At 43.6% G+C, this 26588-nt stretch overlaps 1 protein-coding gene across 1 annotated transcript in view; it reads left to right on the top strand.

The window, feature by feature from the left end:
- Nucleotides 1–786: 786 nt before the first annotated feature.
- ADGRE1 (adhesion G protein-coupled receptor E1) overlaps nucleotides 787–26588 on the top strand; it is a 47921-nt gene continuing 22119 nt past the window's right edge. The window contains exons 1-12 of the mRNA XM_070045112.1: nucleotides 787–817; nucleotides 4203–4265; nucleotides 11406–11552; nucleotides 15019–15174; nucleotides 15298–15417; nucleotides 17065–17211; nucleotides 19312–19461; nucleotides 20358–20498; nucleotides 20584–20730; nucleotides 21441–21529; nucleotides 22805–22888; nucleotides 26167–26344. Coding sequence (XP_069901213.1) covers nucleotides 787–817; nucleotides 4203–4265; nucleotides 11406–11552; nucleotides 15019–15174; nucleotides 15298–15417; nucleotides 17065–17211; nucleotides 19312–19461; nucleotides 20358–20498; nucleotides 20584–20730; nucleotides 21441–21529; nucleotides 22805–22888; nucleotides 26167–26344 — 1453 coding nt within the window. The remainder of the gene's footprint in view (nucleotides 818–4202; nucleotides 4266–11405; nucleotides 11553–15018; nucleotides 15175–15297; nucleotides 15418–17064; nucleotides 17212–19311; nucleotides 19462–20357; nucleotides 20499–20583; nucleotides 20731–21440; nucleotides 21530–22804; nucleotides 22889–26166; nucleotides 26345–26588) is intronic.

Raw genomic sequence — 26588 nt, 5'->3', positions numbered from 1 at the left:
GTTTATGAGATGGCACGTGTGTGTGTGTGTGTGTGTGTGTGTGTGTGTGTGTGTGTTGGGTTGGTTTGGGGGCAGTGCTGGGAATGGGGTGTGTCACTGTCCAGTGATTGGTTCTTGTGGGGAGCTAAAGGCAAATGAAATGGTGAAAGCTCTAGACTTTGGAGTCAGAGGGTTCCGGATTCAAAGCTCGGGTCCGGGGAATCTTGGACAAGTCGCATCTCCTCTCTCAACCTTGGTTTCCATTTTAATTGTACTTTTTTGGTGAAATAGGTGGGGGTAGGAATCCCTAGTATACGATGTTGACATGACGGTGAAATTAAATTTTATTGGAAACGTGTTTAGCGCAGTGCCTGGTACCTGAGGGCTCTGTTAATGGTTTGTATGGGGGCAGGCTGGGAGGAGACCGTTGAGTTTGGGGCTTGCTCGTTGGGTAGTAGAAGCTTATTTATCATTGGGTGCAATAAAATAAGGTGCTGAGAGACAAGAGATAGATGTTGCTGGGGGAAGAAAAAAGTGAGTAGGAAGGAAGGAGAGAGAGAGAGGGAGATAGACCCACACAGGGACCCATCAGCCAGACAAACTTCTCTTCACTGTGGAGAAAGGAGAGGATTAGAGGTTTGTCAGACTCTCCTTTATGAGTGGAGGCAACTCAGCAAAAAGGGCCATGATGCCTTGGGTGCATTGAGCAATGCTGGCTCTGCCCTTCCCCTCTCCCCACACCCTCTGTTACTGAAAACCCTGGGAACAGCGAGAAAGTACTCTTCATTGAACGACAGAACCTGCACTATGTGGAGCTTCAGTTTTCTCCTCTTTTGGGGTGAGTACGAGCCTGAATGGGGGGTCTGGGGAGAGCCTGCACTGGAAATAGACTGTAAGGAAAAGGGAGGGCCTCGACTGTCCAGTCAAGAGATCATAATTCTAGGCTGGACACTGCAAACATCTTCACTGGGGAACCTTTGACCAAAATCAGTCGGTTCAGGGAATTCATCTGTCGAGGAAGAGTTTCGTTATAGTCATTCAGTTGACATGCATTTCCTGAGCACCTACTGTACGCTGGGTGCTGTTTTAGGCACTGAGAATAGAGCAGTGAACAAACAGACAAGGTTTCTGCCCTTCTGAGGCTGACATACCGGTGGGAGGAGATAGGAAGAAAGAAAGCCACTAACGGTAATAGCAACCCCCCAAGTAGCACCGTTCTAAGTTCCTCAAATAGAGAATGTATTCAATCTTCACTAAATGCCTCTGATATTGGGTCAATAATAGTCCCATTTTCTCAGGGTAGTGGGATTGCTGGGTCATATGGTAGTTCCATTTTTAGTTTTTTAAGGAGCCTCCATACTGTTCTCCATAGTGGCTGTACCCACTTACATTCCCACCAACAGTGCAAGAGGGTTCCCTTTCCTCCACACCCTCTCCAGTATTTATTGTTTGTAGATTTTTTGACGATGGCCATTCTGACCGGTGTGAGGTGATACCTCACTGTAGTTTTGATTTGCATTTCTCTAATAATTAGTGATGTTGAGCATCTCTTCATGTGCCTGTTGGCCATCTGTATGTCTTCTTTGGAGAAATGTCTATTTAGGTCTTCCACCCATGTTTTGATTGGGTTGTTTGCTTTTTTGATATTGAGCTGTATGAGCTGTTTGTATATTTTGGAGATTAATCCCTTGTCAGCTTCTTCATTTGCAAATATTTTCTCTGATTCTGAGGGTTGTCTTTTGGTCTTGTTTATGGTGTCCTTTGCTGTGCAAAAGCTTTTAAGTTTCATTAGGTCCCATTTGTTTATTTTTGTTTTTATTTTCAAAATTGGGTCATTTGTAGAGACGTGGATGGACCTAGAGACTGTCCTACAGAGTGAAGTAAGTCAGAAAGAGAAAAACAAATATTGTATATTAGCGCATGTATGTGGAATCTACAAAAGTGGTACAGATGAACCTATTCGCAAAGCAGAAATAGAGACACAGATGTAGAGAACAAACGTATGGACACCAAGGGGCGGAAAGGGCGGGGGTGGGATGAATACGGAGATTGGGATTGACAGATATACACTACTATGTATTAAATAGATAACTAATGAGAACCCTCTGCATAGCACAGGGAACTCTACTCAGTGCTCTGTGGTGCCCTAAATGGGAAGGAAATCCAAAAGAGAGGGGGTCTACGTATACACATAGCTGATTCACTTCGCTGAACAGCAGAAACTAACACAACATTGTAAAGCAACTATACCCCAATTCCAATAAAATAGTCCCATTTTACAAAGGAGAAAAATGAGGCCAAAGAGATTAAATAACTTGCCCGAGACCATTTAGCTAGTAAGGGGTAGAGCTAGGATTTAGAAACAGGCATCCTGGATCCAGAGTCTGTACGTCTCTAAACTATGCCACTCCAAATACCAAGTAAACAAAAGCATTTCAGGGAGTGGCAAGCGCTCTGAAAGAAATTGTCATAGAGTGTGACTGGGGCTTACGTAGAAGAGGGAAGTCAGGGGAAGGTATTTCTGCAGCAGTGATGTTTGTGCTGAGGCCTGAACAATGAGATGGAGCCGGGTTTTTTTCCTCAGCTGTCAGTTTTTCTGGGTCTTGCTTATCTTTCATGTCATGGTTTCCTTCACGGGTCTCGTGAGTTTTGGTCTTTGGTTCAAATCTAAGAATGGGAGACCTTATCTAAGCAACACGTGTGGGTTTTCTCTGTGTTGTACATTGGATCCGTTTCCCTTATTTCACTGAGGAGAAAATTTGGTCACAAAGAGATTAGGTAACTTTCCCAAGGCCACGTAGTCTGTAATTGGTGAAGCCAGAGTTTTAAGCCCAAGCATTTTGACCCTAGCGCTGGTATGCTTAAACACGATGTTCTGTTGCCTTTAAAATAAGTAAAGAGCAAGAGAATTTCAGTTAGTGAAAATCAGAAAGTTGGGAGTTTGGGTCTGTGGGACTTGTCGACTGGCAGGTTTCATTAGAAGGAGCAGGTAATTTGTGGACCTCAAATGCTAAGATGCACACTTGTTTCTTTGGGGTGTCAGCACTGGTGTTGGCCCTTAGCACTCTATTCTGCCCTTAATAAGCAAAGAGTGGTGATGTTGACATTGATGATGGTGGTGATGGTGTTGGTGATGCTGAAGATGATGATAATGATGATGATGGTGATGATGATATGATGTGATGATGGAGAGGAGCTAAATGTTGGGGGGCTGCACTGCCTTTTAGATGTTAAAAAAATTGTCTTACCCTCCCATTAAAATTTAATACTACAGATATACTATATACTTATTTATATATTGTATGTATATCTGTATGTGTCTTACACATGAAGAGTAAGATTTTTTTGTCTCTCTCCAAGAACGAAGTTTTGCTCTTGGGGGCAGATATCATTTCTTTTGAGAATGCATGTTTCAATGTATGGGGGTTTTTTTTCTTCTAATTTTTATTGGGGTAGAGTTGATTTACAATATAGTGTTAATTTCAGGTGTACAGCAAAGTGAATCTGTTATACATATACATATATCCACTCGTTTTTAGATTCTTTTCCAATATAGGTCATTACAAAATATTGAGTAGAGTTCCCTGGGCTATACAGTAGGTTCTTATTAGTTTTTTTTTTTTTTTCTTTTTGGACGTGCTGCACGGCTTGTGGGAATCTTAGTTCCCCAATGAGGGATCGAACCCATGTTACCTGCAGTGGAAGTGCGGAGTCCTAACCACCGGACCTCCAGGGAATTTCTTCAATGTATGTTTTTGAAAATCATCTGGAACTCTTTGTAAATGAAAAAAAAAATGAAGATAGTACAAACAAAATGAAAATGAAGTGCAGAAAAGCAGGAATGGTGGCTGTGAATGTTATATAAAATAATGTATGCTTGTCATTCACTTGGGACTTTCGTCTAAGCTCATCAAACCCGTTTCTCTGAGGCTACACCAAGAGTAGTTTTTCAGGTTGAGTCCAAAGAGCTTCTTTTTTTTTTTTTACGGTACGCGGGCCTCTCACTGTCGTGGCCTCTCTCATTGCAGAGCACAGGCTCCGGACGCGCGGGCTCAGCGGCCATGGCTCACGGGCCCAGCCGCTCCACGACATGTGGGATCTTCCCGGACCGGGGCACGAACCCGTGTCCCCTGCATCGGCAGGCGGACTCTCAACCCCTGCGCCACCAGGGAAGCCCAAAGAGCTTCTTGATGGGTCATGGTGTTTTTCTTTTTTTTTCACAGGGTGTTGTGGTATATACACCTGGGGAATGTTCACATTACCCTCACTGGAATCAATGGCAAGACGTAAGTTGGGGAATCTATATGCCCAGTGTGGCGGGGAGGAGAATCTTCTGACCCAGGAGGCTGAGACACAGCTGGACACTTGCCACAAACTAGTCCGTGGCTGAGCAAGGGATAACATCCAGGTCTCCCGGTTCCCACCCAAGCTTTTTCTCTTGTGCCTTAAACTTGCTGTGTGACCTCAGGCCAGTCACACGACCTCTTTGATCTTCAGTTTCCTCAGCTGCGGGATACAGGTAACGAGGGTTCTTATGTCACAGGGATGTTGTGAAGCTTAAAACCAAAGAGGTAACGTTGTATGCTACCTGGCATGTGTGAGAAGAGCTTCATGAATGATGGGGCAGTGGGGATGGGGATGGGATTTATTTAAACTACAACTCAACGTGGGGAAAAAAAGTGCATTTTTAGATGTTTTGTTCAGTATTCTGATCTTCCACACAAGCTCCTGCTGGATCCAGGAGGAGAAACATGCCCAGTTCTGTGTTCTCAGTGTCTCAGTTTCCTGGCCCCGTCTTATTTGGGAAACTCAGCCTTTATGGTACGAAGAGTTAATCTTTCAAATCTCCTCACCCTCCTCTCGTTCCTCCCGAGATGGTGTGTGGGTGTTGGCATAGGGATAGCTTATGGCATCTTGCAGCAGTGAAGTGTGGACTCTGAATGGGGTGTTTTGTCCGCTGGGGAAAAAAACATGGTAACAACTTGGAATAAACTAAATGTATGCTTACACCAGGGGACTGGCTGGATAAATTGTTGCATTTGTGAGACCAGCTCAAGCTACTGTAACAAATAAACTCCAAACTGTCAGTGGCTTAAGAAGAAGAAATTTCATTCTTGTTTGTTTAAGAGTCCAATGAGGATATTTCTGGCTGGTGGGTGGTTTTCCTACATGTAGTGATTCGGGGACCCAGATGCTTTCTGTTTTGTGGCTCAGCCATCCTAGTATCTCAGAGACTCGGCAGACAGTGGCGAAACCACATTATTAAAACTCAGGCTCTGCAGTGACACACGTCAACGGCCGTTCATGGTCACATGACCATACCTGGATGCAAGGTGAGCTGGGAAATGTAGTCCATGGCAGGGTAGTTGCCTCCTACTGTCAATTCTACACCACGGAAAGGAGAGTGTGAAGTTTTTGTTTGATCTTGGGCTACCTAGCTATCTCTGGCACAGTTAGAGCCCATGGATATAATGGAATGCTATACAGATGATAAAAAGCTTAAGTTTGGTCATGGGAACTGACTTGGAAAATTGCCCCAAACATTATTTTCTTAATTTTTTTAACTATAGAAATATTTAAACATTCAAAGGTAGGAAAAATAGTATAACAAACTCCCATGTACCCATTGCTCAACTTCAACACTTGGCAAATTTTGCTGCTCTTGGTTACATGAAAAAGAAAGGAATAGTAGAATAGAGCTGTCCAAAAGAACTTTCTATGACAATGAACATGTTCTAGATCTACAGTAGTCACCAGTCAATGGAGCTACTGAGAACTTAAATGAGGCTAGTGCAATTGAAGAATCAATGCTTCATTTTATTTAATTTTAATAGATTTCAGTGTAAACAGCCATATATGATGAGTAGCTACTGTGTTGGACAGCACAGTGGACTGTATGTTGAGTGATACCATTTGTGTTCAAAAAATTGTGTGAATTTATAAATTCAATTATATTTAATGTTATATTTACATGACTGAGCTTGTGAATAGGACCTAGCCTTAAAGGATGCACTCTAAGCTTTTGACAGTGGTGACCCCTGAGTATAACGATGGGGCACAGGGAAATCTTCACTTTTAATTTTATATACTTCTGCCTTGTTTGAATTTTTTTACTATAAGTAATTATTACCTTCTTTTTTTTTTTTGCGGTATGCGGGCCTCTCACTGTTGTGGCCTCTCTCTTACGGAGCACAGGCTCCAGACGCACAGGCTCAGCGGCCATGGCTCACAGGCCCAGCCGCTCCACGGCATGTGGGATCTTCCCGGACCGGGGCACGAACCCGTGTCCCCTGCATCGGCAGGCGGACTCTCAACCACTGCGCCACCAGGGAAGCCCAATTATTACCTTCTTAAAAAAAGATAAAGACAAATGAAACAACAGATACACAGCACTATATATAAAATAGATAAGCAACAAGGTCCTACTGTATAGCATGGGGAACTGTATTCAATATCTTGGAATAACCTATAACGGAAAAGAATCTGAAAAAGAATATATATATATGTATATGAACTGAAAGAATATATATATATATAAAAGAATATATATATATGTATATGAACTGAATCACTTTGCTGTACACCCGAAACTAATACAACGTTGTAAATCAACTATACCTCAATAAAAAAATTTTTTTAAAAACCCAAAGAAACAAAAATAAGGATCACCACCTGCTTTTGGTTAATTTCTATAGAAGCAGAGTCTGAGGTGAGGATTCTTGTGTGAGCAATTTATTAAGGAAGGGCTCTCAGGAGACACTTGTAGGGGAGGGAGGGAAGCAGGATTGGATAGGGGAAGAACAAGCCACTCAGAACGTGTTTCAGGAGAGTTTCAGCCACAGCCTGGTCCCAGGAGGAGCTCTGGAGTGTGAATTACATCACAGAGGTTCACCTGCTCAGAGACCATTACACTCCTGCATCTGTCAGGCAATACTTCTAGGCCAGCGAGACAGTGGCGGGGATGCGATGCCAATCAGGTAAATTGGATGGGGGTAGGGCCGAGAGCCGCTGCTATCCCCCCACCCATATTTTTAAAACTTTTTTTTTTTTTACCTCACCGCGCAGCATGCGGGATCTTAATTCCCCCACCAGGGATTAAACCCATGCCCCCTGCAGTGGAAGCACAGAGTCCTAACCACTGGACTGCCAGAGAATTCCCCCCACCTCCTTTTTTTAAACTGTTTTTAAAAATTGAAGTATAGTTAATATTCAATGTTGTGTTAGTTTCAGGTGTCCAGCAAAATGATTCATTTTTATACACACACACACACACACACACACACACACACACGTGTATATATATTCCTTTTCAGATTCTTTTCCATTATAGGTTATTACAAGAAATTGAATGTAGTTCCCTGTGCTATACAGTAGGTCCTCGTTTACCTGTTTTATATATAGTAGTGTGTATCTGTTAATCCCAAACTCCTAATGTACCTCTCCCCACCGCCTGCTGTCCCCTTTGGTAACCATAAGTCTGTTTTCTATGTCTGTGAGTCTATTTCTGTTTTGTAAGTAAGTTCATTTGTATCATTTTTTAAAAATTCCACATATAAGTGCTTACTTCACTTAATATGATAATCTCTAGGTCCATCCATGTTGCTGCAAATGACATTATTTCATTCTTTTTTATAACTGAGAAATATTCCATTGTATGTGTATGTGTGTGTATATATATATATATCTCACATCTTCTTTATCCATTCATCTGTCCGTGGACATTAGGTTGCTTCCATGTCTTGGCTCTTATAAAAAGTGCTTCCATGAACATTGGAATCCCATCCTTTCTTACTTGGCAAGGTGTGAAGAACTCGTGAGCTGACGGTGGTAAATCCCCAGGAAGAGGCTGGGTTTTCCTCTTCACATCCTCACCCCCTTTTAACACCCGTCCACTCTGCTTGGCTCTTCTCTTGCATCCTGACTCGTGGTGTGACCTGGGAACGGTTTTACAAACTCTCTTGGGCCTCCCTTTCCACATCTGTAGAAAGGAGTCCTAATGTTTACCTTGAAGTAGGGTGACCCACTATCCTGGCTTGACCCAGACTGGAGGGATGGGGTGTTTCCCAGGATGCTGGACTTTGAGTGCTAACACCAGGAAAGTCCTGGGAAAACCAGGATGGCTTGGTCATCTCTCCTCAAAGCATTATCGTGAGGACTGCAGAACATCTAAGGAAGGGGCTGGGCAGGTGGAAGACACCTAGGAAATGGTAGTTCTAGTTATATTTTTAAAAGTCTCTTTGCCTCCTTGAGTCTCATTTTCTATGTTCGTCAATTAAGTGACCATCTATTAAGTTGTTGTGCTCACGGTTGAGGATCATGTGCATGTCTCGGTTGGATTGTTGAAGTGGCTTCTGCCCCAGTCTCCTGTTTCCTTGCCCTTCTAAGAATGTCCAGAGGGCGCCTGTGAGCCCCTGAGTCAGATCCTGCCCCACCTCTGCCCACAGCCGTCCAGGGCTCCCTCCTCCCTCAGGGCAAAAGTCTGAGTCCTCCCTGCTGCCCACAAAGTCCTGCACGACCTGCCCTGTCTCCTCCCTGCCCTCCCTTCCTCCCTCTCTCTCCCCCTCGCTCACTCTGCTCCAGCCACCTGGGTTTCTTTGCTGTTCCTGTAACACACCAGGCACTGTCCTGCCCCAGGGCCTTTGCAGGTGCTGTTCCTTCTGCCTGGAATCTTTTGCTCCCTATATATACATGGCTCCCTCCCTCACCTTCTGTATGCTTCAGCTCATGAGTTATCTTCTCAGCGACTACCCTAGTTTTGACATTGTATGCCTCATCAGATTTTCATCTCCGTGAAGGTGGGGAATTTTGTATGTCTTGTTCCTCTGCTGAATCCACAGGGCTTAGAATATTGCCTGGCATATAGTAGGTGTTTGTATTTGTCAGGGTTATCCAGCGAAACAGAATCAATAGAATGGATAGCTACATATAAGTATATGTAAATATTTATTGTAAGGAATTGGCTCACATGATTCTGGCACGTCTCAAGATCTGCAGGCCAGAAAGAATTTGGAGAACTGAGCAGAGGTGAGTGTGGGTGGTGGGACCAGGTAGAAGATGAGCCAGAGAAGCTAGCAGGTGGCCAGTCACACAGGACTGTGTTGCTATTCTGGTTTGGGGTGGATTTGAGTCCTGAGAGATTGAGCTAGAGGAAGAAAGAAAGTAATGGGAAACTCAGAGTTGAGAGATCACAAGTGGCAATACACAGTAAATCTGCAAAAAGAAATGTTGCCTTTGCAGATGAAAGAGGAAGCTGGAAATGAGAAGAAGATAAAACCTGAGGCATAGTGCAGGGAAGGGAAATAAACAAGGCAGTGTGCAGGCAGCAAAGAGTCTGGGTCTCAAGACCTTAGTAATGAAAATCTGTCTCTTTTGTTTTTGCAGCACTTTATAAATCTGACTAATTGTTGGGGTCACTTCTGTTGACTTCTCTCTTTCTATTACATCCCACATCCAATCCATCGGCAAATCCCATTAGCATTACCTTCTGAATAAACCCAGAATCTTATGTGCGCCCCTGTTCCCACCCGGGCTGTATCCACCATCATCGCTCACCTGGACAAGTGCAGTTGCCTCCTACCTGGTCATCCTACCTCTGCTCCGATACAGTTCATCCTCCAACCAGTGGCCAGAAGGATCATGTGAAAACCCAAGTGATGCTGTATTCCTCCTCTGCTCAAACTCTCCCATGGCTCCCATCTGTCTCTGATAAAAAGCTGAAACCTTACAATGGTCCAGCAGATCCTACGTGATTTTGTCATATCACCTCCTCCCATGCACCTGTCATCCACTCTGCTCCAACCACACCCATCTTGTAATTCCATGACATCACTAGGCATGATCCTGCCACAGGACCTTTGCACTTGCTGTTTCCTCTGCCTTAAATAGTTTCATAACTCACTCACTCAGCTCCCTTAGGTCTTTGCTCAAATGTTACCTTCTCAGTGAGGTCTTCATTACCGAGCACCCACTATGCACTCGGGACACAGCAGTAAATGAGACAGACACAACCCCCTGCCTTCTGGGAGCTTACAGTCCATCAAGACAAAAGACTTGAAACAACCAATTGAAAAAGTTTTTGCATAGAATTGTCTTAGAAATTGCCTGAAGATTTATTCCGTTTCCAGCCAGACCCACCTCTTCTTGCCTAGCAGTAGTGAAAACCACGCACTTTGGATTTTGACAGATCTGCTGCCGCCTCTCACCAGCTGTGTGTCCTTGGGCAAGTCACTGAACGTCTCTGACCCTCAGTTTTCCACAGCTGTATAATGGGATCTGGATTCGTTTTCTGTGGGTGCTGTAACAAATTCCCATAGACTTGGTGGATTAAAATAACAAAAACATTATCTTATGGCTCTGGAGGTCAGAAGTCCGAAATGGGTCCTACTGGGCTAAAATCAAGATGTCAGCAGGTGGGCTTCCCTGGTGGCGCAGGGGTTGAGAGTCCGCCTGCCGATGCAAGGGACACGGGTTCGTGCCCCGGTCCAGGAAGATCCCACATGCCACGGAGCGGCTGGGCCCGTGAGCCACGGCCGCTGAGCCTGAGCGTCCGGAGCCTGTGCTCTGCAGCGGGAGAGGCCACGACAGTCAGGGGCCCGCATACCGCAAAAAAAAAAAAAAAAAAAAAAAAAGATGTCAGCACGGGCTGCAATAAAATCAGTTGCAGGGCTGTAATGTTCGCTCATAACTCTTCTGTCTAGAGCTCTGATGCTCATTCAGGGACTTGTTAACAATGCAGAATCTTAGGTCCATCCTGAGACCCGAATCAGCATCTGATTTCCCAAGATCTCTTGGGGATCCCAGATGAGGCAGATGCTACTGGTCTGTGGACCACACTTGGAGCAGCAAGGGTCTGGGGTCTATAAGGTCCTTCACTGAGCTCCCTTGGTGGCTGTATCAGTTTCCCAGGGCTGCTGAAATTACCACAAACCAGGTGGCTCAAAACAACAGAAATGTATCCTCGCACAGTTCTGGAGACCAGAAGTCTGAAATCGAGGTGCTTTCTCTCAAGGCTGTAGGGGAGAATCTATTCCAAGCTCTCCTAGCTTCTGGCGTTGCTGGTCATGCTTGGTGGTCCTTAGCTTGTAGATGCGCCCTTCTGATCTCTGCCTCCATCATCACGTGCTGTTCTCCCTGTCTCTGTGCCTCGCCTCTTGTTCTTAGAAGGACACCAATCATATCAGGTTAAAGGACCACCCTGCTCCAGTATAATCTCATCTTAATTTAGGTCTTAATTACATTTACAAAGACTCTATTTCCAAATAAGGTCACATTCTCAGGGACCAGCGTTTAGGACTTCAATAACTTCAACATTTTGAGGAGGGGGGACCCAATTCAAGCCATAACAGTCACCTTCCTTCTCTTGTGCTGGCTTCCCTTGCAGCCCCGCTCGGTGCTCTAACCCAAATCCTTTCTTCTCCATTGCCTAGATATGAATGGGTGTACAGACACCACCATGTGTCCGGCGTACGCAACCTGCACCAACACTTCAACAAGTTACTACTGTACTTGCAAAAAAGGCTTCCTGTCCAGCAATGGACAGACGAAGTTCAGGGACCCACAAGTGGAATGCAAAGGTGAGTTCATGCCCCCTCAAAATCCGCTAGCATTTAGTTGGAAAATCAGGTGGAAGCTGGTTGGGCAGCAGATGTAGGTACTTTTTCTTTTTTCCCAAGCGTTATTTCCTCCCTCCTTCCCTCCCTGTCTCTCCCTTTCTTCCTTCCTTCCTTCCTTCCTTCCTTCCTTCCTTTCTTTCTTTCTTTCTTTCTTTCTTTCTTTCTTCCTTCCTTCCTTTCTTTCTTTCTTTCTTTCTTTCTTCCTTCCTTTCTTTCTTTCTTTCTTTCTTTCTTTCTCTTTCTTTCTTTCTTTCTTTCTTTCTTTCTTTCTTTCTTTCTTTCTTTCTTTTTCTTTCTTTCTTTCTTTCTTTCTCTTTCTTTATTTCTTAATCCCTTCCTTCCTTCCTTCCTCCCTCCCTCCCTCCCTCTCCCTCTCTCTCTCCCCCCTCTCTTTCTCTCTTTCCTTCCTCCCTCCCTCCCTCCCCTCCCCCCCTCTTTCTTTCTTTCTGTTCCTGGTCACAAAAACCTCCAATGATTAGAGACAGGTGTTAGAATAAAAAGAAACAAAATTATGCTGTTTGTCAATATCTGGAAATATGCAAATCACAAGATTTTCTGCACGTATTGAGTGCCAGGCCCTGTGTGAGGGGCTTCACGTGCATTTTCACATTACGTCAAGAGTAGTTGTTGTGATGATCTCCACCGTACAGATGAGAAGACCGAGGCTTGGAGAACTGAAACGACTTCTTTAGGATCAGTCAAACTGGAATTCAAACCCAGGTCTTTTTGAGTGTAACAGCGATCTCTCAACCACTCACCTATTTGCCACAGTCCAGTTGTGAAGCGTTGGGAAATTGTATGTAATCTTTCTCAGCCTCACTATTTCCGTCTGTAGAATGGGAGTATAAGAGTATCTACATTAAAGGATATTTTAGATTATATGCAGTAGTGTATGCAGTGTGTTAGGCACATGCACAGTCCCAAGAGCTACTATCAACATAAGTAATAGAAACTAAAATAATTCCCAGAATAAGCTAAGTTTTTGGTTTGTATCCCTTATATTTAGACCCAAACTCTCCTCTTGACTGTAAAGGTCCGACTATGCCTCTGACGTAGTTTGCAGGGGTCTGCAAACTTTTTCTGTAAGGGGCCAGATAGTAAATATTTTGGAGGTTGCTGGATGAATGATCTCTCTTGACTACTTAGTACTCCAGGGGTAGTGCAAAAGCAGCCATAGATGATACAGAAATAAATGAGTGGGGCTGTGTTCTAATAAAACTTTATTTACACAAACAGGGAGCAGGCTGGATTTGACTTATGGGCTGTAAATCATTTGCTGAGCTCTGAACAAGATAACTGATTTGTATTATTATAGTTCCCAGGGAACCCCAAACATACTTTTTTTAAAAATTATTTTTTATTGAAGTATAGTTGATTTACAATGTTGTGTTAATTTCTGCTATACAGCAAAATGATTCAGCTATATATATATGTATATGTGTGTCTGTGTGTGTATATATATATTTTTTCAGATTCTTTTCCATTATGGTTTATTACAGGATATTGAATATAGTTCCCTGTGCTGTACAGTAGGACCTTGTTGTTTATCCACCTATGTGCAATACTTTGCATCTGCTAACCCCAAACTCACATTCCATCCTCCCCTCCACTCCCTTGGCAATGACAAGTCTGTTCTCTATGTCTGGGAGTCTATTTCTGGCTTGCAAATAAATTCATTTGTGTCATATTTTAGATTCCACATACAGGTGGTATCATACGGTATTTGTCTTTCTCTGTCTGACTTCACATAGTATGATAATCTCTAGGTACATCCACATTGCTGCAAATGGCATTATTTCATTCATTGTCATGGCTGAGTAATATTCCATTGTACATATGGACCACATCTTCTTTATCCATTCATCTCTTTATGGACATTTTGGTTGCCTCCATGTCTTGGCTATTGTAAATAGTGCTGCTATGAATATTGGAGTGCATGTATCTTTTCAAATTATGGTTTTGTCCGGATATATGCCCAGGAGTGGGATTGCAGGATCATATGGTAGCTCTATTTTTAGTTGTTTAAGGAACCTCCATACTGTTCTCCATAGTGACTGCACCAATTTACATTCCCACCAACAGTGTTAGGAGGGTTCCCTTTTCTCCACACCCTCTCCAGCCTTTGTTATTTGTAGACTTTTTAATGATGGCCACTCTGACTGGTGTGAGGTGATACCTCATTGTAGTTTTGGTTTGCATTTCTCAAATAATTAGTGATGTTGAGCATCTTTTCATTGGTCATCTGTACAAACATACTTTTTAAAATCTTTAGGCTACAGTTCGTGGGTTATTCAGTAAGCACAGTAGTCTTGTTGGTCCCTTGTTTTTAAATAATGGGTGAGGGCAACATTCCCCATCTACAAAATGGTGGATACTACAGTAAGGATCTTGTCCACTCTATGTCTTTGACCTGTGGTACCTAACACATTGTGAATATTTGATAGATATTTGTCAAATGAAGGACTATGCTACCTTATTCTTTATGTCAACTCCAGACCTAATCACCCTGCAATTGATGGACACTAGGTCTTTCTAATGTTTCATAACTTAAAGCTGGAATGAACATTCCTGTGATCTTATCTTGATATATAGTGGCAGGTACAGATTTCTCTCTAGGAGATGCACAGTTTCCTGGGAGGGAGCTGCAGGGTACTTGCCTTTAAGTTCTATTTGCACGACAAGTGCATCGTAAGTGTTTATTCAGGGTGACTTGACAGAGTAGGTCTGAAGGAGATTAGGGGAGGACCACCCCATGGTACCATGACTGCACAATTCTATGGGTGCTTCAATGAGTAAATTCCTAGAGGTGGGTTTGGAAACTGTTCTGGTTATCTATTGCTGGGGAGCAGCCAACTTTGTGTATTAAAACACCAGCAATCATTTATTTTGCTCATGAATGAATCTTCCATTTGGACTGAGTTTTGCTGAGGATGACTTGACTTTGTTCTACACATTGTTAGTTGAGTCGGCTTAGCTTGGGGCTGGAGGATCCAGTTTGCAGGGGGCTCACTCAGAAGGCTGGCAAGCTGGTGCTGGCTGTTGGCTGGCTGCTCTGCCAGGGCTGTGGGCTGGAGGTCTTAGTTCTTCTCCACGTGGGCTGCTTTCTCATGGCTGGTTGAGCTTCCTCACAGTGTGGCGGCTGAGTCAAGCACCAGCTTCTCAAGAGAGCAAGGTGGAAGTGTGTGACATTTTTATGACTTGCATGGTATATTTAGGACCTAGTGTCACCACCACCATAGTCACAAGCATGGTCAGATTCAAGGGGAGGAAATGTAGACCCCAGGGCTCGATGGAAGGAATACCAATGAAAGGGCGTTGAATTAAGGGCATATGGGATGGAGGACATTGTTTCAACCAACTTTGGAAAATGCAAACTGTTTCACAAGATGAAGAAAATTTGTAACACTCTGACTCTTTTTCTCTCCAGATATAGATGAATGTTCTCAAAGCCACCCACCATGTGGTCCTAACTCAATCTGCAGAAACCTGCCGGGGAGGTATAAGTGCAATTGTTTGCCTGGTTTCTCTTCTCCCACTGGAAATAACTGGAACCCAGGAAAGCCAGGTCATTTCACCTGTACAGGTAATGCACTCAGGCTCTCAGGCATGGGTCTTTGGTGGACAGCTCCTACTGAGTTGGGTACCTGTGTTTCTAACCATAGACACCTAATCTTTTGTCTTCCCGATGTCCTCCACTGCTCCTCAGACATTAATGAATGCCTCGACAGTGGGATCTGCCCAGAGCACTCTGAGTGTACCAACTCTTTGGGAAGCTACAGGTGCAGCTGTCAAGTTGGATACACCTCTAAAAACTCCATCTGTGAAGGTATAGAGAATCTGATCTTCTTTACCTACTCGATTAATTAAGAACTTCATATAGTGATCCTATGTGGTAGGGATTATGATCCTCATTTTAGAAATAATCCAGTCGAGGCTCAGAGAGGTAAAGTCATTTGTTTAAGAATACAGAGCTATTAAGTAGAAGAACCTGAATGTGAACTCCCGTTGAGGGTCTACTATGAGTTAAGCAGTGGGTCAGGCAGTACTTGAGAGTAACGGTGGGGGGGAGCTCGATCCTTAGAGTGATTCAGTGACCACCCTGTGGGGGGGAGATATTGACAATGTCTGGAGACATTTTTGGTTGTCACAACTGGTGGCGGAGGCGGGTGGTTTGTGTTACTGTCAACTGGTGGGTAGAGACCAGAGACCCTGCTAAACATCCTCCAATGCACAGAACAGCCTCCCCACAGCCAAGAATGATCTGGTCTGAAGTGTCAGTAGCACTGAGATAAACTCTGTCCTGGGGAGAGCTCAGACCCAAACTTCAAAACTTTTCCCTGAAAGGTATTTGAATGAAGACCTGAGAGTTATTCTTGATCCTCCCTCCCCTTCCATATTAAATCAGTCATCATGTCATTGGGTAAAATGCCTGCTAAATATGTCTTGAATCTCTTCACTCTTTTCCATCCTTGGTTTAGATTTCATCAGTATTGCAGCAGCCTCCTCACTAGTCTCTCCCTTTTTCTAGTGTTGATCCCTTGAATCTATCCTCTGCACTGCAGCCAGAATATTCTCACCAAGAGACAAGGGCTCCATCTTCCTGAGTCTGCTGCAGCACTATTGTTTATTTAAAGGGAGGGTGACTCTATCAAGCAAGGCATGGAGTGATCAAGCCCTCAACATACCCCCTTGACTTGGATTTAGAGATATTTGAAGTCATCTCTGACTTTTCTGATCTATTTGTAGCAGTTAGCTATTGCTGAGTAACAAATCACCCCAGAAGTTGGTGGTTAAAACAACCACCATTTGTCTAGTTCTGGATTCCACATGTTGGCAGTTTAGGTTGGGCTCTGCTGGTCATTTCTTTGGGTCTCCACTGGGCTTGTTCATGTGTTTGTGGACAGCTGTGGGTCTCACATATCTGGGGCTCATCTGGGATGATCCAACTCTCTTGCACTTTGTCTTTTTTTTTTAAATTAACCTGGGGTTTGTTCATATGGCAGAGGCAAGGGGTCCAAAGTGTGAGCAGAAGCAAGTAAGTTTCTTGAGGTCTAAGTTTGGAACTGGCGCCACATTGCTTCTGCCATATTTATTGACCAACGCAAGTCATAGAGCCAGCTACAGTCAAGGGCTGGGGAAACAAACTCATCTTAAAGAGAGGAGTGGCAATGTCGCATGGTACGGCACAAACCTCATCCCATGTTGTGGACACAGGGAGGAGTAAAGGATGACAGCCATTTCTGCAATCTATGATCATTGTGACTTGAAACTATTTGCCACCCTTTTGCTTGCATACGGTTGGCCAGCATTATTCTCAAGACCATGCTTAGATGCAAGGACGTTAGAGAGAAGGGGAAAGTCTGGGCATTGGGGAGCATCAGGTGGAGAACAGGTGGAGTGAATCTCCTGATTGCAGTCTCCTGTCCTCACTGCTTCCTCTGCCTTGACCGGGGTTTCCATTTCCACTCACCAGATGTGGATGAATGTGCTGATCCCAGAACTTGCCCAAAGCATTCAACTTGCCACAATAGTCTTGGAAGCTACTCTTGTGCCTGCAACCCAGGATTTGAATCCAGCAGGGGAAAGATGAGTTTCCAGGGCCTGGGAGAGACTTGTGAAGGTAGGTTCATGGGTCTCTTGGGGAATCAAGTCCAATCTGTTTGCAAAGACAGCGGTGGTGGGGGAGGATTTGAGGTGGGTCTCAGCTGAATTCAAAGCCCTCATCTGCAAAGCTGAAGCCAATAATCATTCATGCATTCATTCAACAAACACTTCCTGAACACCTACTACATGCCAAGCACTATTCTAGGGATGGAGGATACAGCAGTGTGTAATGCAGGCAAAAATACTTGTTGTCATGGAACTTATCATCCAGTGTGGAGAGAGATAGGGAACAAACAAAATACGTTCATGGACACATTGTGTGTCAGGGATAGTTAAAGGAGATGAAGACAAAGAAGGCAGGACAGGTGGGTAGGGAATACTCGAGGGTGAAGTTGTAGTTTTAATAGCGTGGTAGGGAAAAGCCATGCTGAGAAGTTGATAATTGAGAAAAGACCTGAAGGGAGTGAGATACGGGTTATCCGGGGAAGGGTGTTCCAGGAGGGGGAAACAGCAGGTACACACTCCTAAAGGCAGGATCCCAGCCAAGGCACTAAGCTCTTCCATATATGTGCTCATTCAGTCGTCCCAACAACCTGATGGTATTAGTGGTACTTTATACCCATATTATAGATGAGGAAACTGAGCCTCCATTGTGGTGGAATCACCTCTCCCAAGGTCAAGTAGAAAGGAAATAAGAGAGTCATGGTAGAACTATGCCTAGCGTGACTTCATACCTCAGCCACCATGATCTGCTGCCTCTGAATGAGGCTTCACCTGCTGGTAACTCAGGGTGGGCTTGTGCAGGACAGATATCAATTCAATCACCAAATTTCCAGTCTCTGAGACTCAAGACAGCCTGGAAAGCTGTCATGTAAAAATTCCAGAGCCAGACAGAACTTGAATTTAAATCCCGTTGTGCCTTTCACAAGGTATGTGACTTTGCACAATTTTGATGCCTCAGTTTCCTCCTCTGAAAAATGGAAATATTAGTTTGCACCTCACAGGGCTGCTGGGAGCATTTGTTGAGTGGATGCATGTAAAGGATCTTCCTCATTGCCTGCCACAAAGAAAGCTCAACACGTCTGCCATTAACTTTTTATTTTAGTTAACGAATACTTAACCTAGTACTTGCTCTGTCCCAGGTTCTGTTCTGAGTGTTTAAAGATAATGTATCATCTTACGTAATCCTCTGAACAACACTATGGGGTGGGTTCTATGATTACTTCCATTTCACAGATGAGGAAAAGGAGACACATGGAGATGAATTCTCTTGTCCAGTGTATTAGTCAGCTCAGGCTGCCATAACAAAGTACCGGAGACTGGGGGGGCTTTAACAACAGAGATTTATTATCTCACAGTTTTGGAGGCTGGAAGTCCAAGATCAAGGTGTCAGCATGGTAGGGTTCTGGAAACAGCTCTCTTCCTGGCTTGTACACAGCTGTCTTCTTGCTGTGTTCTCCCATGGCAGAGAGAGCACTTGTGTTTCTTCTCCTTCTCCCTCATGAGGATCCCACCTTCATGACCTCATCTAAACCTAATTATTTTCCACATCCAAATACCATCCCACTGAGGGGTAGGGCTTCAACATATGAATTTGGGGGGAGGTGACGTAATTCACTCCGTAGCACCCAGTAACACACAGATTATAAGGGGGCAGAGCCAGGTTTTGAACTCAAGATGTCCATGCTCTTTACCCCTCCACTCTGATATAGTGATTTCTTGGAGAGGAATTGAGATTCATCAACGGGTTTGAGGCTGAGGGAACACAGGTGAGAGAGAATGAGCCTTTGTGCACCTACAGGTAATCGATGAATCCAGGTCATGAATTATGAAGGGATTAGAAGGAAAGGATGAGCTCAGCTGGGAACAGACTCTTAGGGTCTTATATGTTCTAATGAGGAGTATGGATTCTATCCTGAGCTGTGGGGAGCCTCATCAGAAGATTTGCATGGGTCATACACACGCCTCTGAATGTTTCCTTTTCATAGTGATGCAAATGTGTTTAAGAAGGTGAGCCCGGAGGAGCTGGGGAAACCCATTGGCTTTAGGTCAGTGGTAGGGCTATGAACTGCTGCTGTAGCCTCAGCCTCCTTCATCCTTTTGATTTTCTGCTTAGATGTGGATGAATGTTCCAGGAACTCCACACTTTGTGGTCCCAGTTCCGTCTGCACCAACATCCTGGGAAAATACAGTTGCTCCTGCCTGCCAGGGTTCTTTTCACCTGGTTTGTGGAGCCCTGAGAAACCTGAGGCTTTCAAGTGTACAGGTAACTCTTCCAGCCATTTTGGGGACTTCTCAGCGGAGGTCAAACTACCCTGAAAAGTAGTGGCTTATATCAACAATCAATTGTTCTTGCCCGTGATTCTGTGGGTTGACCATATGGTGTTTCTGGGGCAGTAGGATGGTTAGCAGGTGCAAAGTGACCTTGCTTACATGGCTGGTAGTTGGTACTGGTCTCTGACTGGAAGCTCAGTTGGCCCTTCAGTTTTCCTTATGAACTTTTCCTCATGGCTGCTTGGGCTTCCTCAGAGCATGGCAGCTGGTTCAGAAACCCTCTGAGGGAGATTAGTTGGGTCAGGGTTCCTCAACGTTGGTACTATTGACTTTTGGAGCTGGATAGCTCTTTGTTCTGGGGGACAGTCCTGCGCATTATAGGATCTTTTGCCTCGATCCATTGGATCCCAGCGACCAACAAAAATGTCTCCAGACATTGCCCAAGGTCCCCAGAGGGGCAAATCTCCCTCAGTTGAGAACCACTAGTTCAACATAATAGAAATTTCTTACTCTCAAATGAATCCAATATGGATATACTTGGCCAAAGGGCAGCTTTCCTCCACAAGGTGATATAGGTGTCCAGTCTCCTTGTATCTCTTGGTTCTTCTATCCCTTAGGGCATTAAAATTCCTGGTTCCAGTCAGGGGTGGGGAAAGAGAGAAAAGGCACACCCACTTCTTAACCACCTTGGCCCAGAAGTGACATATGTCATGTTCCCATAAGTGAAAGCTAGTCACATGATCCCATCTAGATGCAGAGGGTTCTGGGAAATGTAGTTCCTGTTTGGGATGACATGTTTTAGCGACCACTCTCTGCTTTGGAAGGCGAAGCATGATTTTTGTTGGCTTGGTGGCCCACTCTGCCTCATGCCCATTCTCTACTCCACAGATATTGATGAGTGCCTTGATAAGTGCCTTTTCAATGCGACATGCACCAACACCCCCGGGAGCTACTTTTGTACCTGCCACCTTGGCTTTGCACCAAGCAATGGACAGCTCAACTCCATAGACCCAAAAGGGGACTGCATAGGTGAGTGGAGGGTTTGCTGGACGTCCCTGGAAAGAAGTATCTTCTTACTCCTCTGCGTTGTTTGATATTCTTGAGTTCTTCGCAGATATTGACGAATGCCTCCAGGATCCATCACCCTGTGGCCCAAATTCTGTCTGCACCAATACCCTGGGCTCCTACAGCTGTGGCTGCATGGTGGGCTTTCATCCCAATCCAGAAGTCTCCTGGAAATATGGCAACTTCAGCTGCAAAAGTAATAATCTCCTTGCATGTCTTGGCAATGGAATCTGTGTCTTGCTTTGGTTGTAGAATCCTCACTTTTCCCAACCTCTGTACCCTCTTCTTTTTGTACCTCATCCACCTATTCTCTCTTTTTCTGTTCATTTACTCATTCATTAATCACTCATTTGATAAAGTATTTTTGAAGCATCAATCCATGGAGAAGTTTGAAAGGTTTACATTTTTTTAAATTATGGATTATTTGATATATGAAAAGTATAGATAACTTATATGGAGGCAATGAAGTATAATAATAAAATGAGTATATCTGAGGCCCTTGGCAACATAAGAACGAGAAGATCATCAATGCCACTGAGTTTCCTACATGCGTCTTCCCTACTCCGTACCCCTGACTCCTCCCCAGAGGGAACCACATGGAACTTTTTAATTCCCCTACTTAAAATATTCCCCCTCTAAACATTCCTTCCTTAGTTTGGTTTGCTTTGGAACTTTATAACGATGGTATCATATTATGTATAGTCTTTTCTGATTTGCTTTTTTCACCTACCGTCATGCTTCTCAGAGTTGCTGACGTAGCATGTAGCTGTAGCTTGTTCATTTCCACTGTTGTATAATATGACCATGGATGGATTTCAAGCAGGGGGTGAAGAAATCAGACTTGCCTTTTAATCATATCTTGCTGTGGTTAAGTTTGATTTGGTTGTTTTTGTTTATTCTTCTCAGGGGTTCCCTTCAAGTGTAAAGAAGATGTGATACCCAACAATGAGTGGGCCCAGTTATGCCAAGTGGGAGCAGCAGTGGAGCCTGGATATGTAAGTTTTTTTGAAGGTTCCTAGTTCTTGAAGTTTTCCCAGAAGGCACTTAGGTAGAATGTTGCTGTGCAGCTTTAACAAAGTCAAAAAATACGGTGGCCTAGACCAGATATAAATTTATTTCTCTCTTTGGAACAGTCTGAGTATAAGCTGCTGAGAGCTGACATGATGGCTTCATAATATTCTGCCATCAGCCACACAAGTCTCCCTCATTTTAGTCCAAAATGGCTGCTCCAGCTCCTGACATCAAGTCTGCATTCCAGCTGGTGGGCAGAAGAGAAGGGGAAGTGAAAGGCACAGTCCTTCCCTTTAAGAGTATGACCCAGTATCACTTTTGCTTACACATAGCTTCAAGGACAGCTGGAAGGGAAGGACATTTGTCTATCTAAAACTTGGGGATTCAGTTACTAAAAGAAGAAATGGTATTGGAGTCTCACTATTAGTGAAGGTGTATGTGCTGCATCTGTGTGATATGGGATGGGTGATAACGCAGCCTCCAGGCCAGGCAGAGGAATTTGGATGTCTTGATTCTCTAATGAAGTCGTTCTAGTGAGTAAAGACTCCAGAAGCATCTTCAGGTATTGATGTCACTATATTAAATATGAGTTTGTAAATTAGCTTTGGAATTCCCATGCACTTTGGTTCACTGTTGTTTTTTTTTAAATTGTGAAATGCACATAAAATTCACCATTTAAAGTGTACAATTCAGAGACATTTACTACACTCACCATGGTGTGCAACCACCACCTCTATCTCCAAAACATTTTCATCACCCCCAGAAGAAGTCCTATGTACCCATTGACAGTTACTCTGTATTCCCCCCTGGCATCAGCCCCCGAGAAACAGTAATCTAATTTCTATCTCCATTGATTTACCTATTCCGGATATTTCCTATAAATGGAATCACACACTATGTATCGTTCTGTGTCTGGCTTCTCTCACTGAGCATCATGCTTTCCAGGTCCGTCAGTGTTGTAGCTGTGTCAGTGTTTCAGTCCTTTTCATGGCTGAATTATATTCCACTTGGACCACTGGTCTTTTCCACCCCACTCAATAGTTTTACTGTTGGTTGATGTTTTCTTCTCTTATTTATGGAAGAGAAAGATGCTATGATTCCAATTCTGATCAAAAGGTGAGTTTTCATCTCCCTGAGAATTCTAGAGACTTGTGACACCTCAGGAATCCAGGACCATCCCACGTGGTGGGCTCAATGGCCCAGTTTGTACATTGCACACTTGATCGACGCTCACAAATGCTCTTCCCTCTGGGATGCAGGTTTCCTTCTGTGCACTGATGAACGCCACCCTTGGCATTCTGGATGACGTCTGTAAAAACAAAACCACCGTCGTCTCTCTGAAGGTAACAGTGAAGTCTTCATAATCACGTTTCGAGTTTCAAACATATTGGGGGCACACTTCGTGTGCACGAAATCCCCTTTATCATGAATGGGTTGTGAGTTAACGTTTCATCTACTCCAGTTGTCAGGTCTGAAAAATTAACATGCAGGAATATTGCCCTTTTCTGTACAGTTTTGTGAGTTGTATTACCCGAGTGGGTTTGTGTAACTATCACCACAGTCGGACAACAGAACAGTTCCATCCCTCTCCCCTGACCCTCCTCTCCTCCCCCCACCCCCACCAACTCCACTGGGCTTCCTCTGTTTTTTTTTTAACTTAATTTTTTTTTAACTTTTTGGCTGTGTAGCGGGGCATGCGGGATCTTAGTTCCTTGACCAGGGATCGAACCCATGCCCCCTGCAGTGGAAGTACAGAGTCTTAACCACTGGACTGCCAGGGAAGTCCTGGGCTTCCTCTTTATAGTCAGATATTCACTCCCTCCACCATTAGCTCCTGTGAATCCCTGATCTGTTCTCTGTCGTTACAGTTTTGTCTTTTCAAGAGTGTTTTGTAAATGGAATCACACAATAAGTGGCCCTTTGAGTCTAGCTTCTTTCACTGAGCACCATGTTTTCAAGTTTCATCCACATTGTAGCCTGTGTCAGTGCTTCACTCCTTTTTATGGCTGAGTAGTGTCCCATTTTCTGGATGGACCACAGTTTGTTTATCCACTCATCTTTGAAGGATATTGGAGTTGTTTCCACTTGACCGAGATCTCTTCATTCCTCCATCCCCACCCCAGCTTTTTTTTTTTTTTGCGGTACGCGGGCCTCTCACTGTCGTGGCCTCTCCCGTTGCGGAGCACAGGCTCCGGACGCACAGGCTCAGCGGCCATGGCTCACGGGCCCAGCCGCTCCGCGGCACGTGGGATCCCCCCAGACCGGGGCACGAACCCGTGTCCCCTGCATCGGCAGGCGGACTCTCAACCACTGCGCCACCAGGGAAGACCCCCACCCCAGCTTTTGGCGATTATCAATAGACCTACTATAAACATTTATCTGTGTGTGTGTGTGTGTGTGTGTGTGTGTGTGTGTGTGTACTTGAATTTTCATTTTTCTAGGGTAAATACCTAGGAGTGGGATGACTAGGTCATTACAACTGCAGATTAAAAAAAATAGTTTCTCTTAAGACTTTAAGTTGCAACTTACGGATGTTGCTATGTCATTTATAAATCTGTATGAAAATAAGAAGAACACTTTCATTTGTATTCTGGTGAATTTGAAATTAATTTATTAGTATAACGTATTTATTCATGAAGTGTACACTTATTCATAGGGTTTTCAGATGAAATTTGTATAAACAATAAACCCTTTCAACAAATTTATTTAAATTCCCTCCAACATTTTCTACCATGTTTACGAATATTCTCATTTCTCCCCAGATTTTAAGTACTTAATGAGGAAGATTTACAAACCTAAAAGGCAAGGTCACTATGCCCTTAAGGGATTCATAAATCCACCCAGTCACATGCGTAAATATAATAATTCAGAGTTTTTAAAAAATGTGTAATACGGTGTATCAACAGCCGTGTTCTCTTAAATTGTTCATATTGAAATCACGTCTAATAGCTTTTTGCCATGAAATCATGTGGTTAATTGGTCTCCTTTAATGTGTCAAAGTTTTCCAGCCCTTTAAACAATAGATTTCCAAATTATGCCAAAGATTACAAAACCTTGTAAAATTAACACAGAAGTATTACTACTATGGAGTTTTAGCTTGCTTGCTATTTTTTTTTTCTTTCCTGAGGATATAAAATAAACTTCCTAGCTAAACAGAAGAGATTTAATGTCAAAGGGGATTTTGATGAGATTTCATCAGCCACAGAATTGAGAACCACAGTTTTTCAGGATGATTCTAGCTGAGATTTTTTGCTCTGTCGGTGGGGAGGGACCCAAACTCATGCCTTTCATTTGGGATATGGTTACAAAACTCAGTGCATCCTGTTTTTCCCAGACAAACATCTCTCAAGTTTCACTCTGATCCAGTTTTTATTGAAATTCTTTTCATCTTCTTATCATCAAATTTGGATACATAGAAATTGGTTTCCCTGCTAAGATTTTAGTTAATTTCCTTCACCATTGGATTGGATTCAACTAATTTCTTCCTTTCATTTATTAGGTTGTGAGCTTGTGAATTCTCTTCATATATTTTTGTTGGGATTACATTTTTATAGTCAGTTTATTAACAGTAATCAAGGGCACAGTATCAGCATTAATATTAATATTATTATTGCTAGTCTTTCCTCAACTCTATTCCGTAGGCATAACCAATGTTAACATTTAGATGCATAGTTTTCCATATCTTTTTTTACTTTGTGAATGCTTGCGTAACACACACACACATACACGTTGAAGCACATGTTGAGAACCTACTATGAGTGGTTTAGAGCAGTGATTAAGGATTCCACCTCTGAGGCCAGACTGCCAAAGTTCAAATCTTGCCTCTGCTACCTACTAGATATGTATCTTTGTTTTCTCATCCAAAATGGAAATAATAATAGCTTCTATCTCATAAGTATCTTCATAAAATTAAATAAATTAGTATATATAAGGCACTTAATACTTGGCTCATAATAAGTATTGATTATATTTATTTTAAAATCTCCATTAGTGACAGAAACATAAATACCATAAATATAAAATTTTAAATTAAAGTACTTGTTCTTTTTAAACGAAAGGAGGTAATGTAACATGTGATTCTGTAATTTGCTTTACTTGATCGCAGCTCATGGACCTTTCTGCTTGTTCATATACATAGATATAAAGTCATTCTTTTGTTAACAGCGGTGTACTGTCCCATGATTTGACTTATCATCTTTTATTTAACCAATCATTTGGACATTCAGGCTTTCCGAATTCTTGCTATCACAAACCACACTGAAATGCACATCATTAGCCAAGATCCTTGCACAATTTTTAAGTATTTCTTGCAGGAGGGATTCCTGGAAGGGAAATCGCTGAGTCAAAGGGGTATGTGCAATCTATGCTGTGACAAGTGCTGACTTACTGCACGCCACGAAGGCTACATCAATTTGCATTCCCAGTGGGGCTTCTCGAATCAGGAAAAGGAGGCTGAGTGAATGTCCTTTTACATTCTTCATTATCCTAGACTGTCAACCCATTCTCTTGATGAGAGAGGGGACAGCTGCTGTTTCACTGATAAGACAAAGCGAGAGAGAGAGAGAGAGAGAGAGAGAGAGAGAGAGAGCGCGAGAGAGAGCAAACACACCTTTCCTTGCAGAGTACGGCTGAGAGCTTTGCCTCTGTGATTGAACAAACATCCGTGTGGTCCAACTTCACCAAAGAGAAGACATCTACCCTGGCCACAGTCTTACTGGAGAGCGTGGAAAGCACCACTTTAGCAGCTCTTCTGAAACCCTCAGCGAATGTCAGTCAGACGATTCAGACGGACCACTTAGGTAGGACATAGCCTTCGTGTCAAGGTCACACCTGGGGGCTGATTTAGACGGGTGACTTTGGCCATGTGATTCTGCATGACTCTCCCATATACCAGTTCCCCAGCTGTTTCAAACCTCTGAACGTACAGCAAAGCAAGTCCAATGATCGTAACAACGTCTCCCATTTATCGAGTGCCTGGCATTGTGTTAAGTCACTGGTCAAGTTTACACAGCTGGTGAGTGGCGGAGCCAGGCCTCCCAGTTA

Source organism: Globicephala melas, chromosome 3, assembly GCF_963455315.2.
Source record: "Globicephala melas chromosome 3, mGloMel1.2, whole genome shotgun sequence".
NCBI classification, from domain to species: Eukaryota; Metazoa; Chordata; class Mammalia; order Artiodactyla; family Delphinidae; genus Globicephala; species Globicephala melas.
This window is presented reverse-complemented; position numbering and strand designations above follow the sequence as displayed.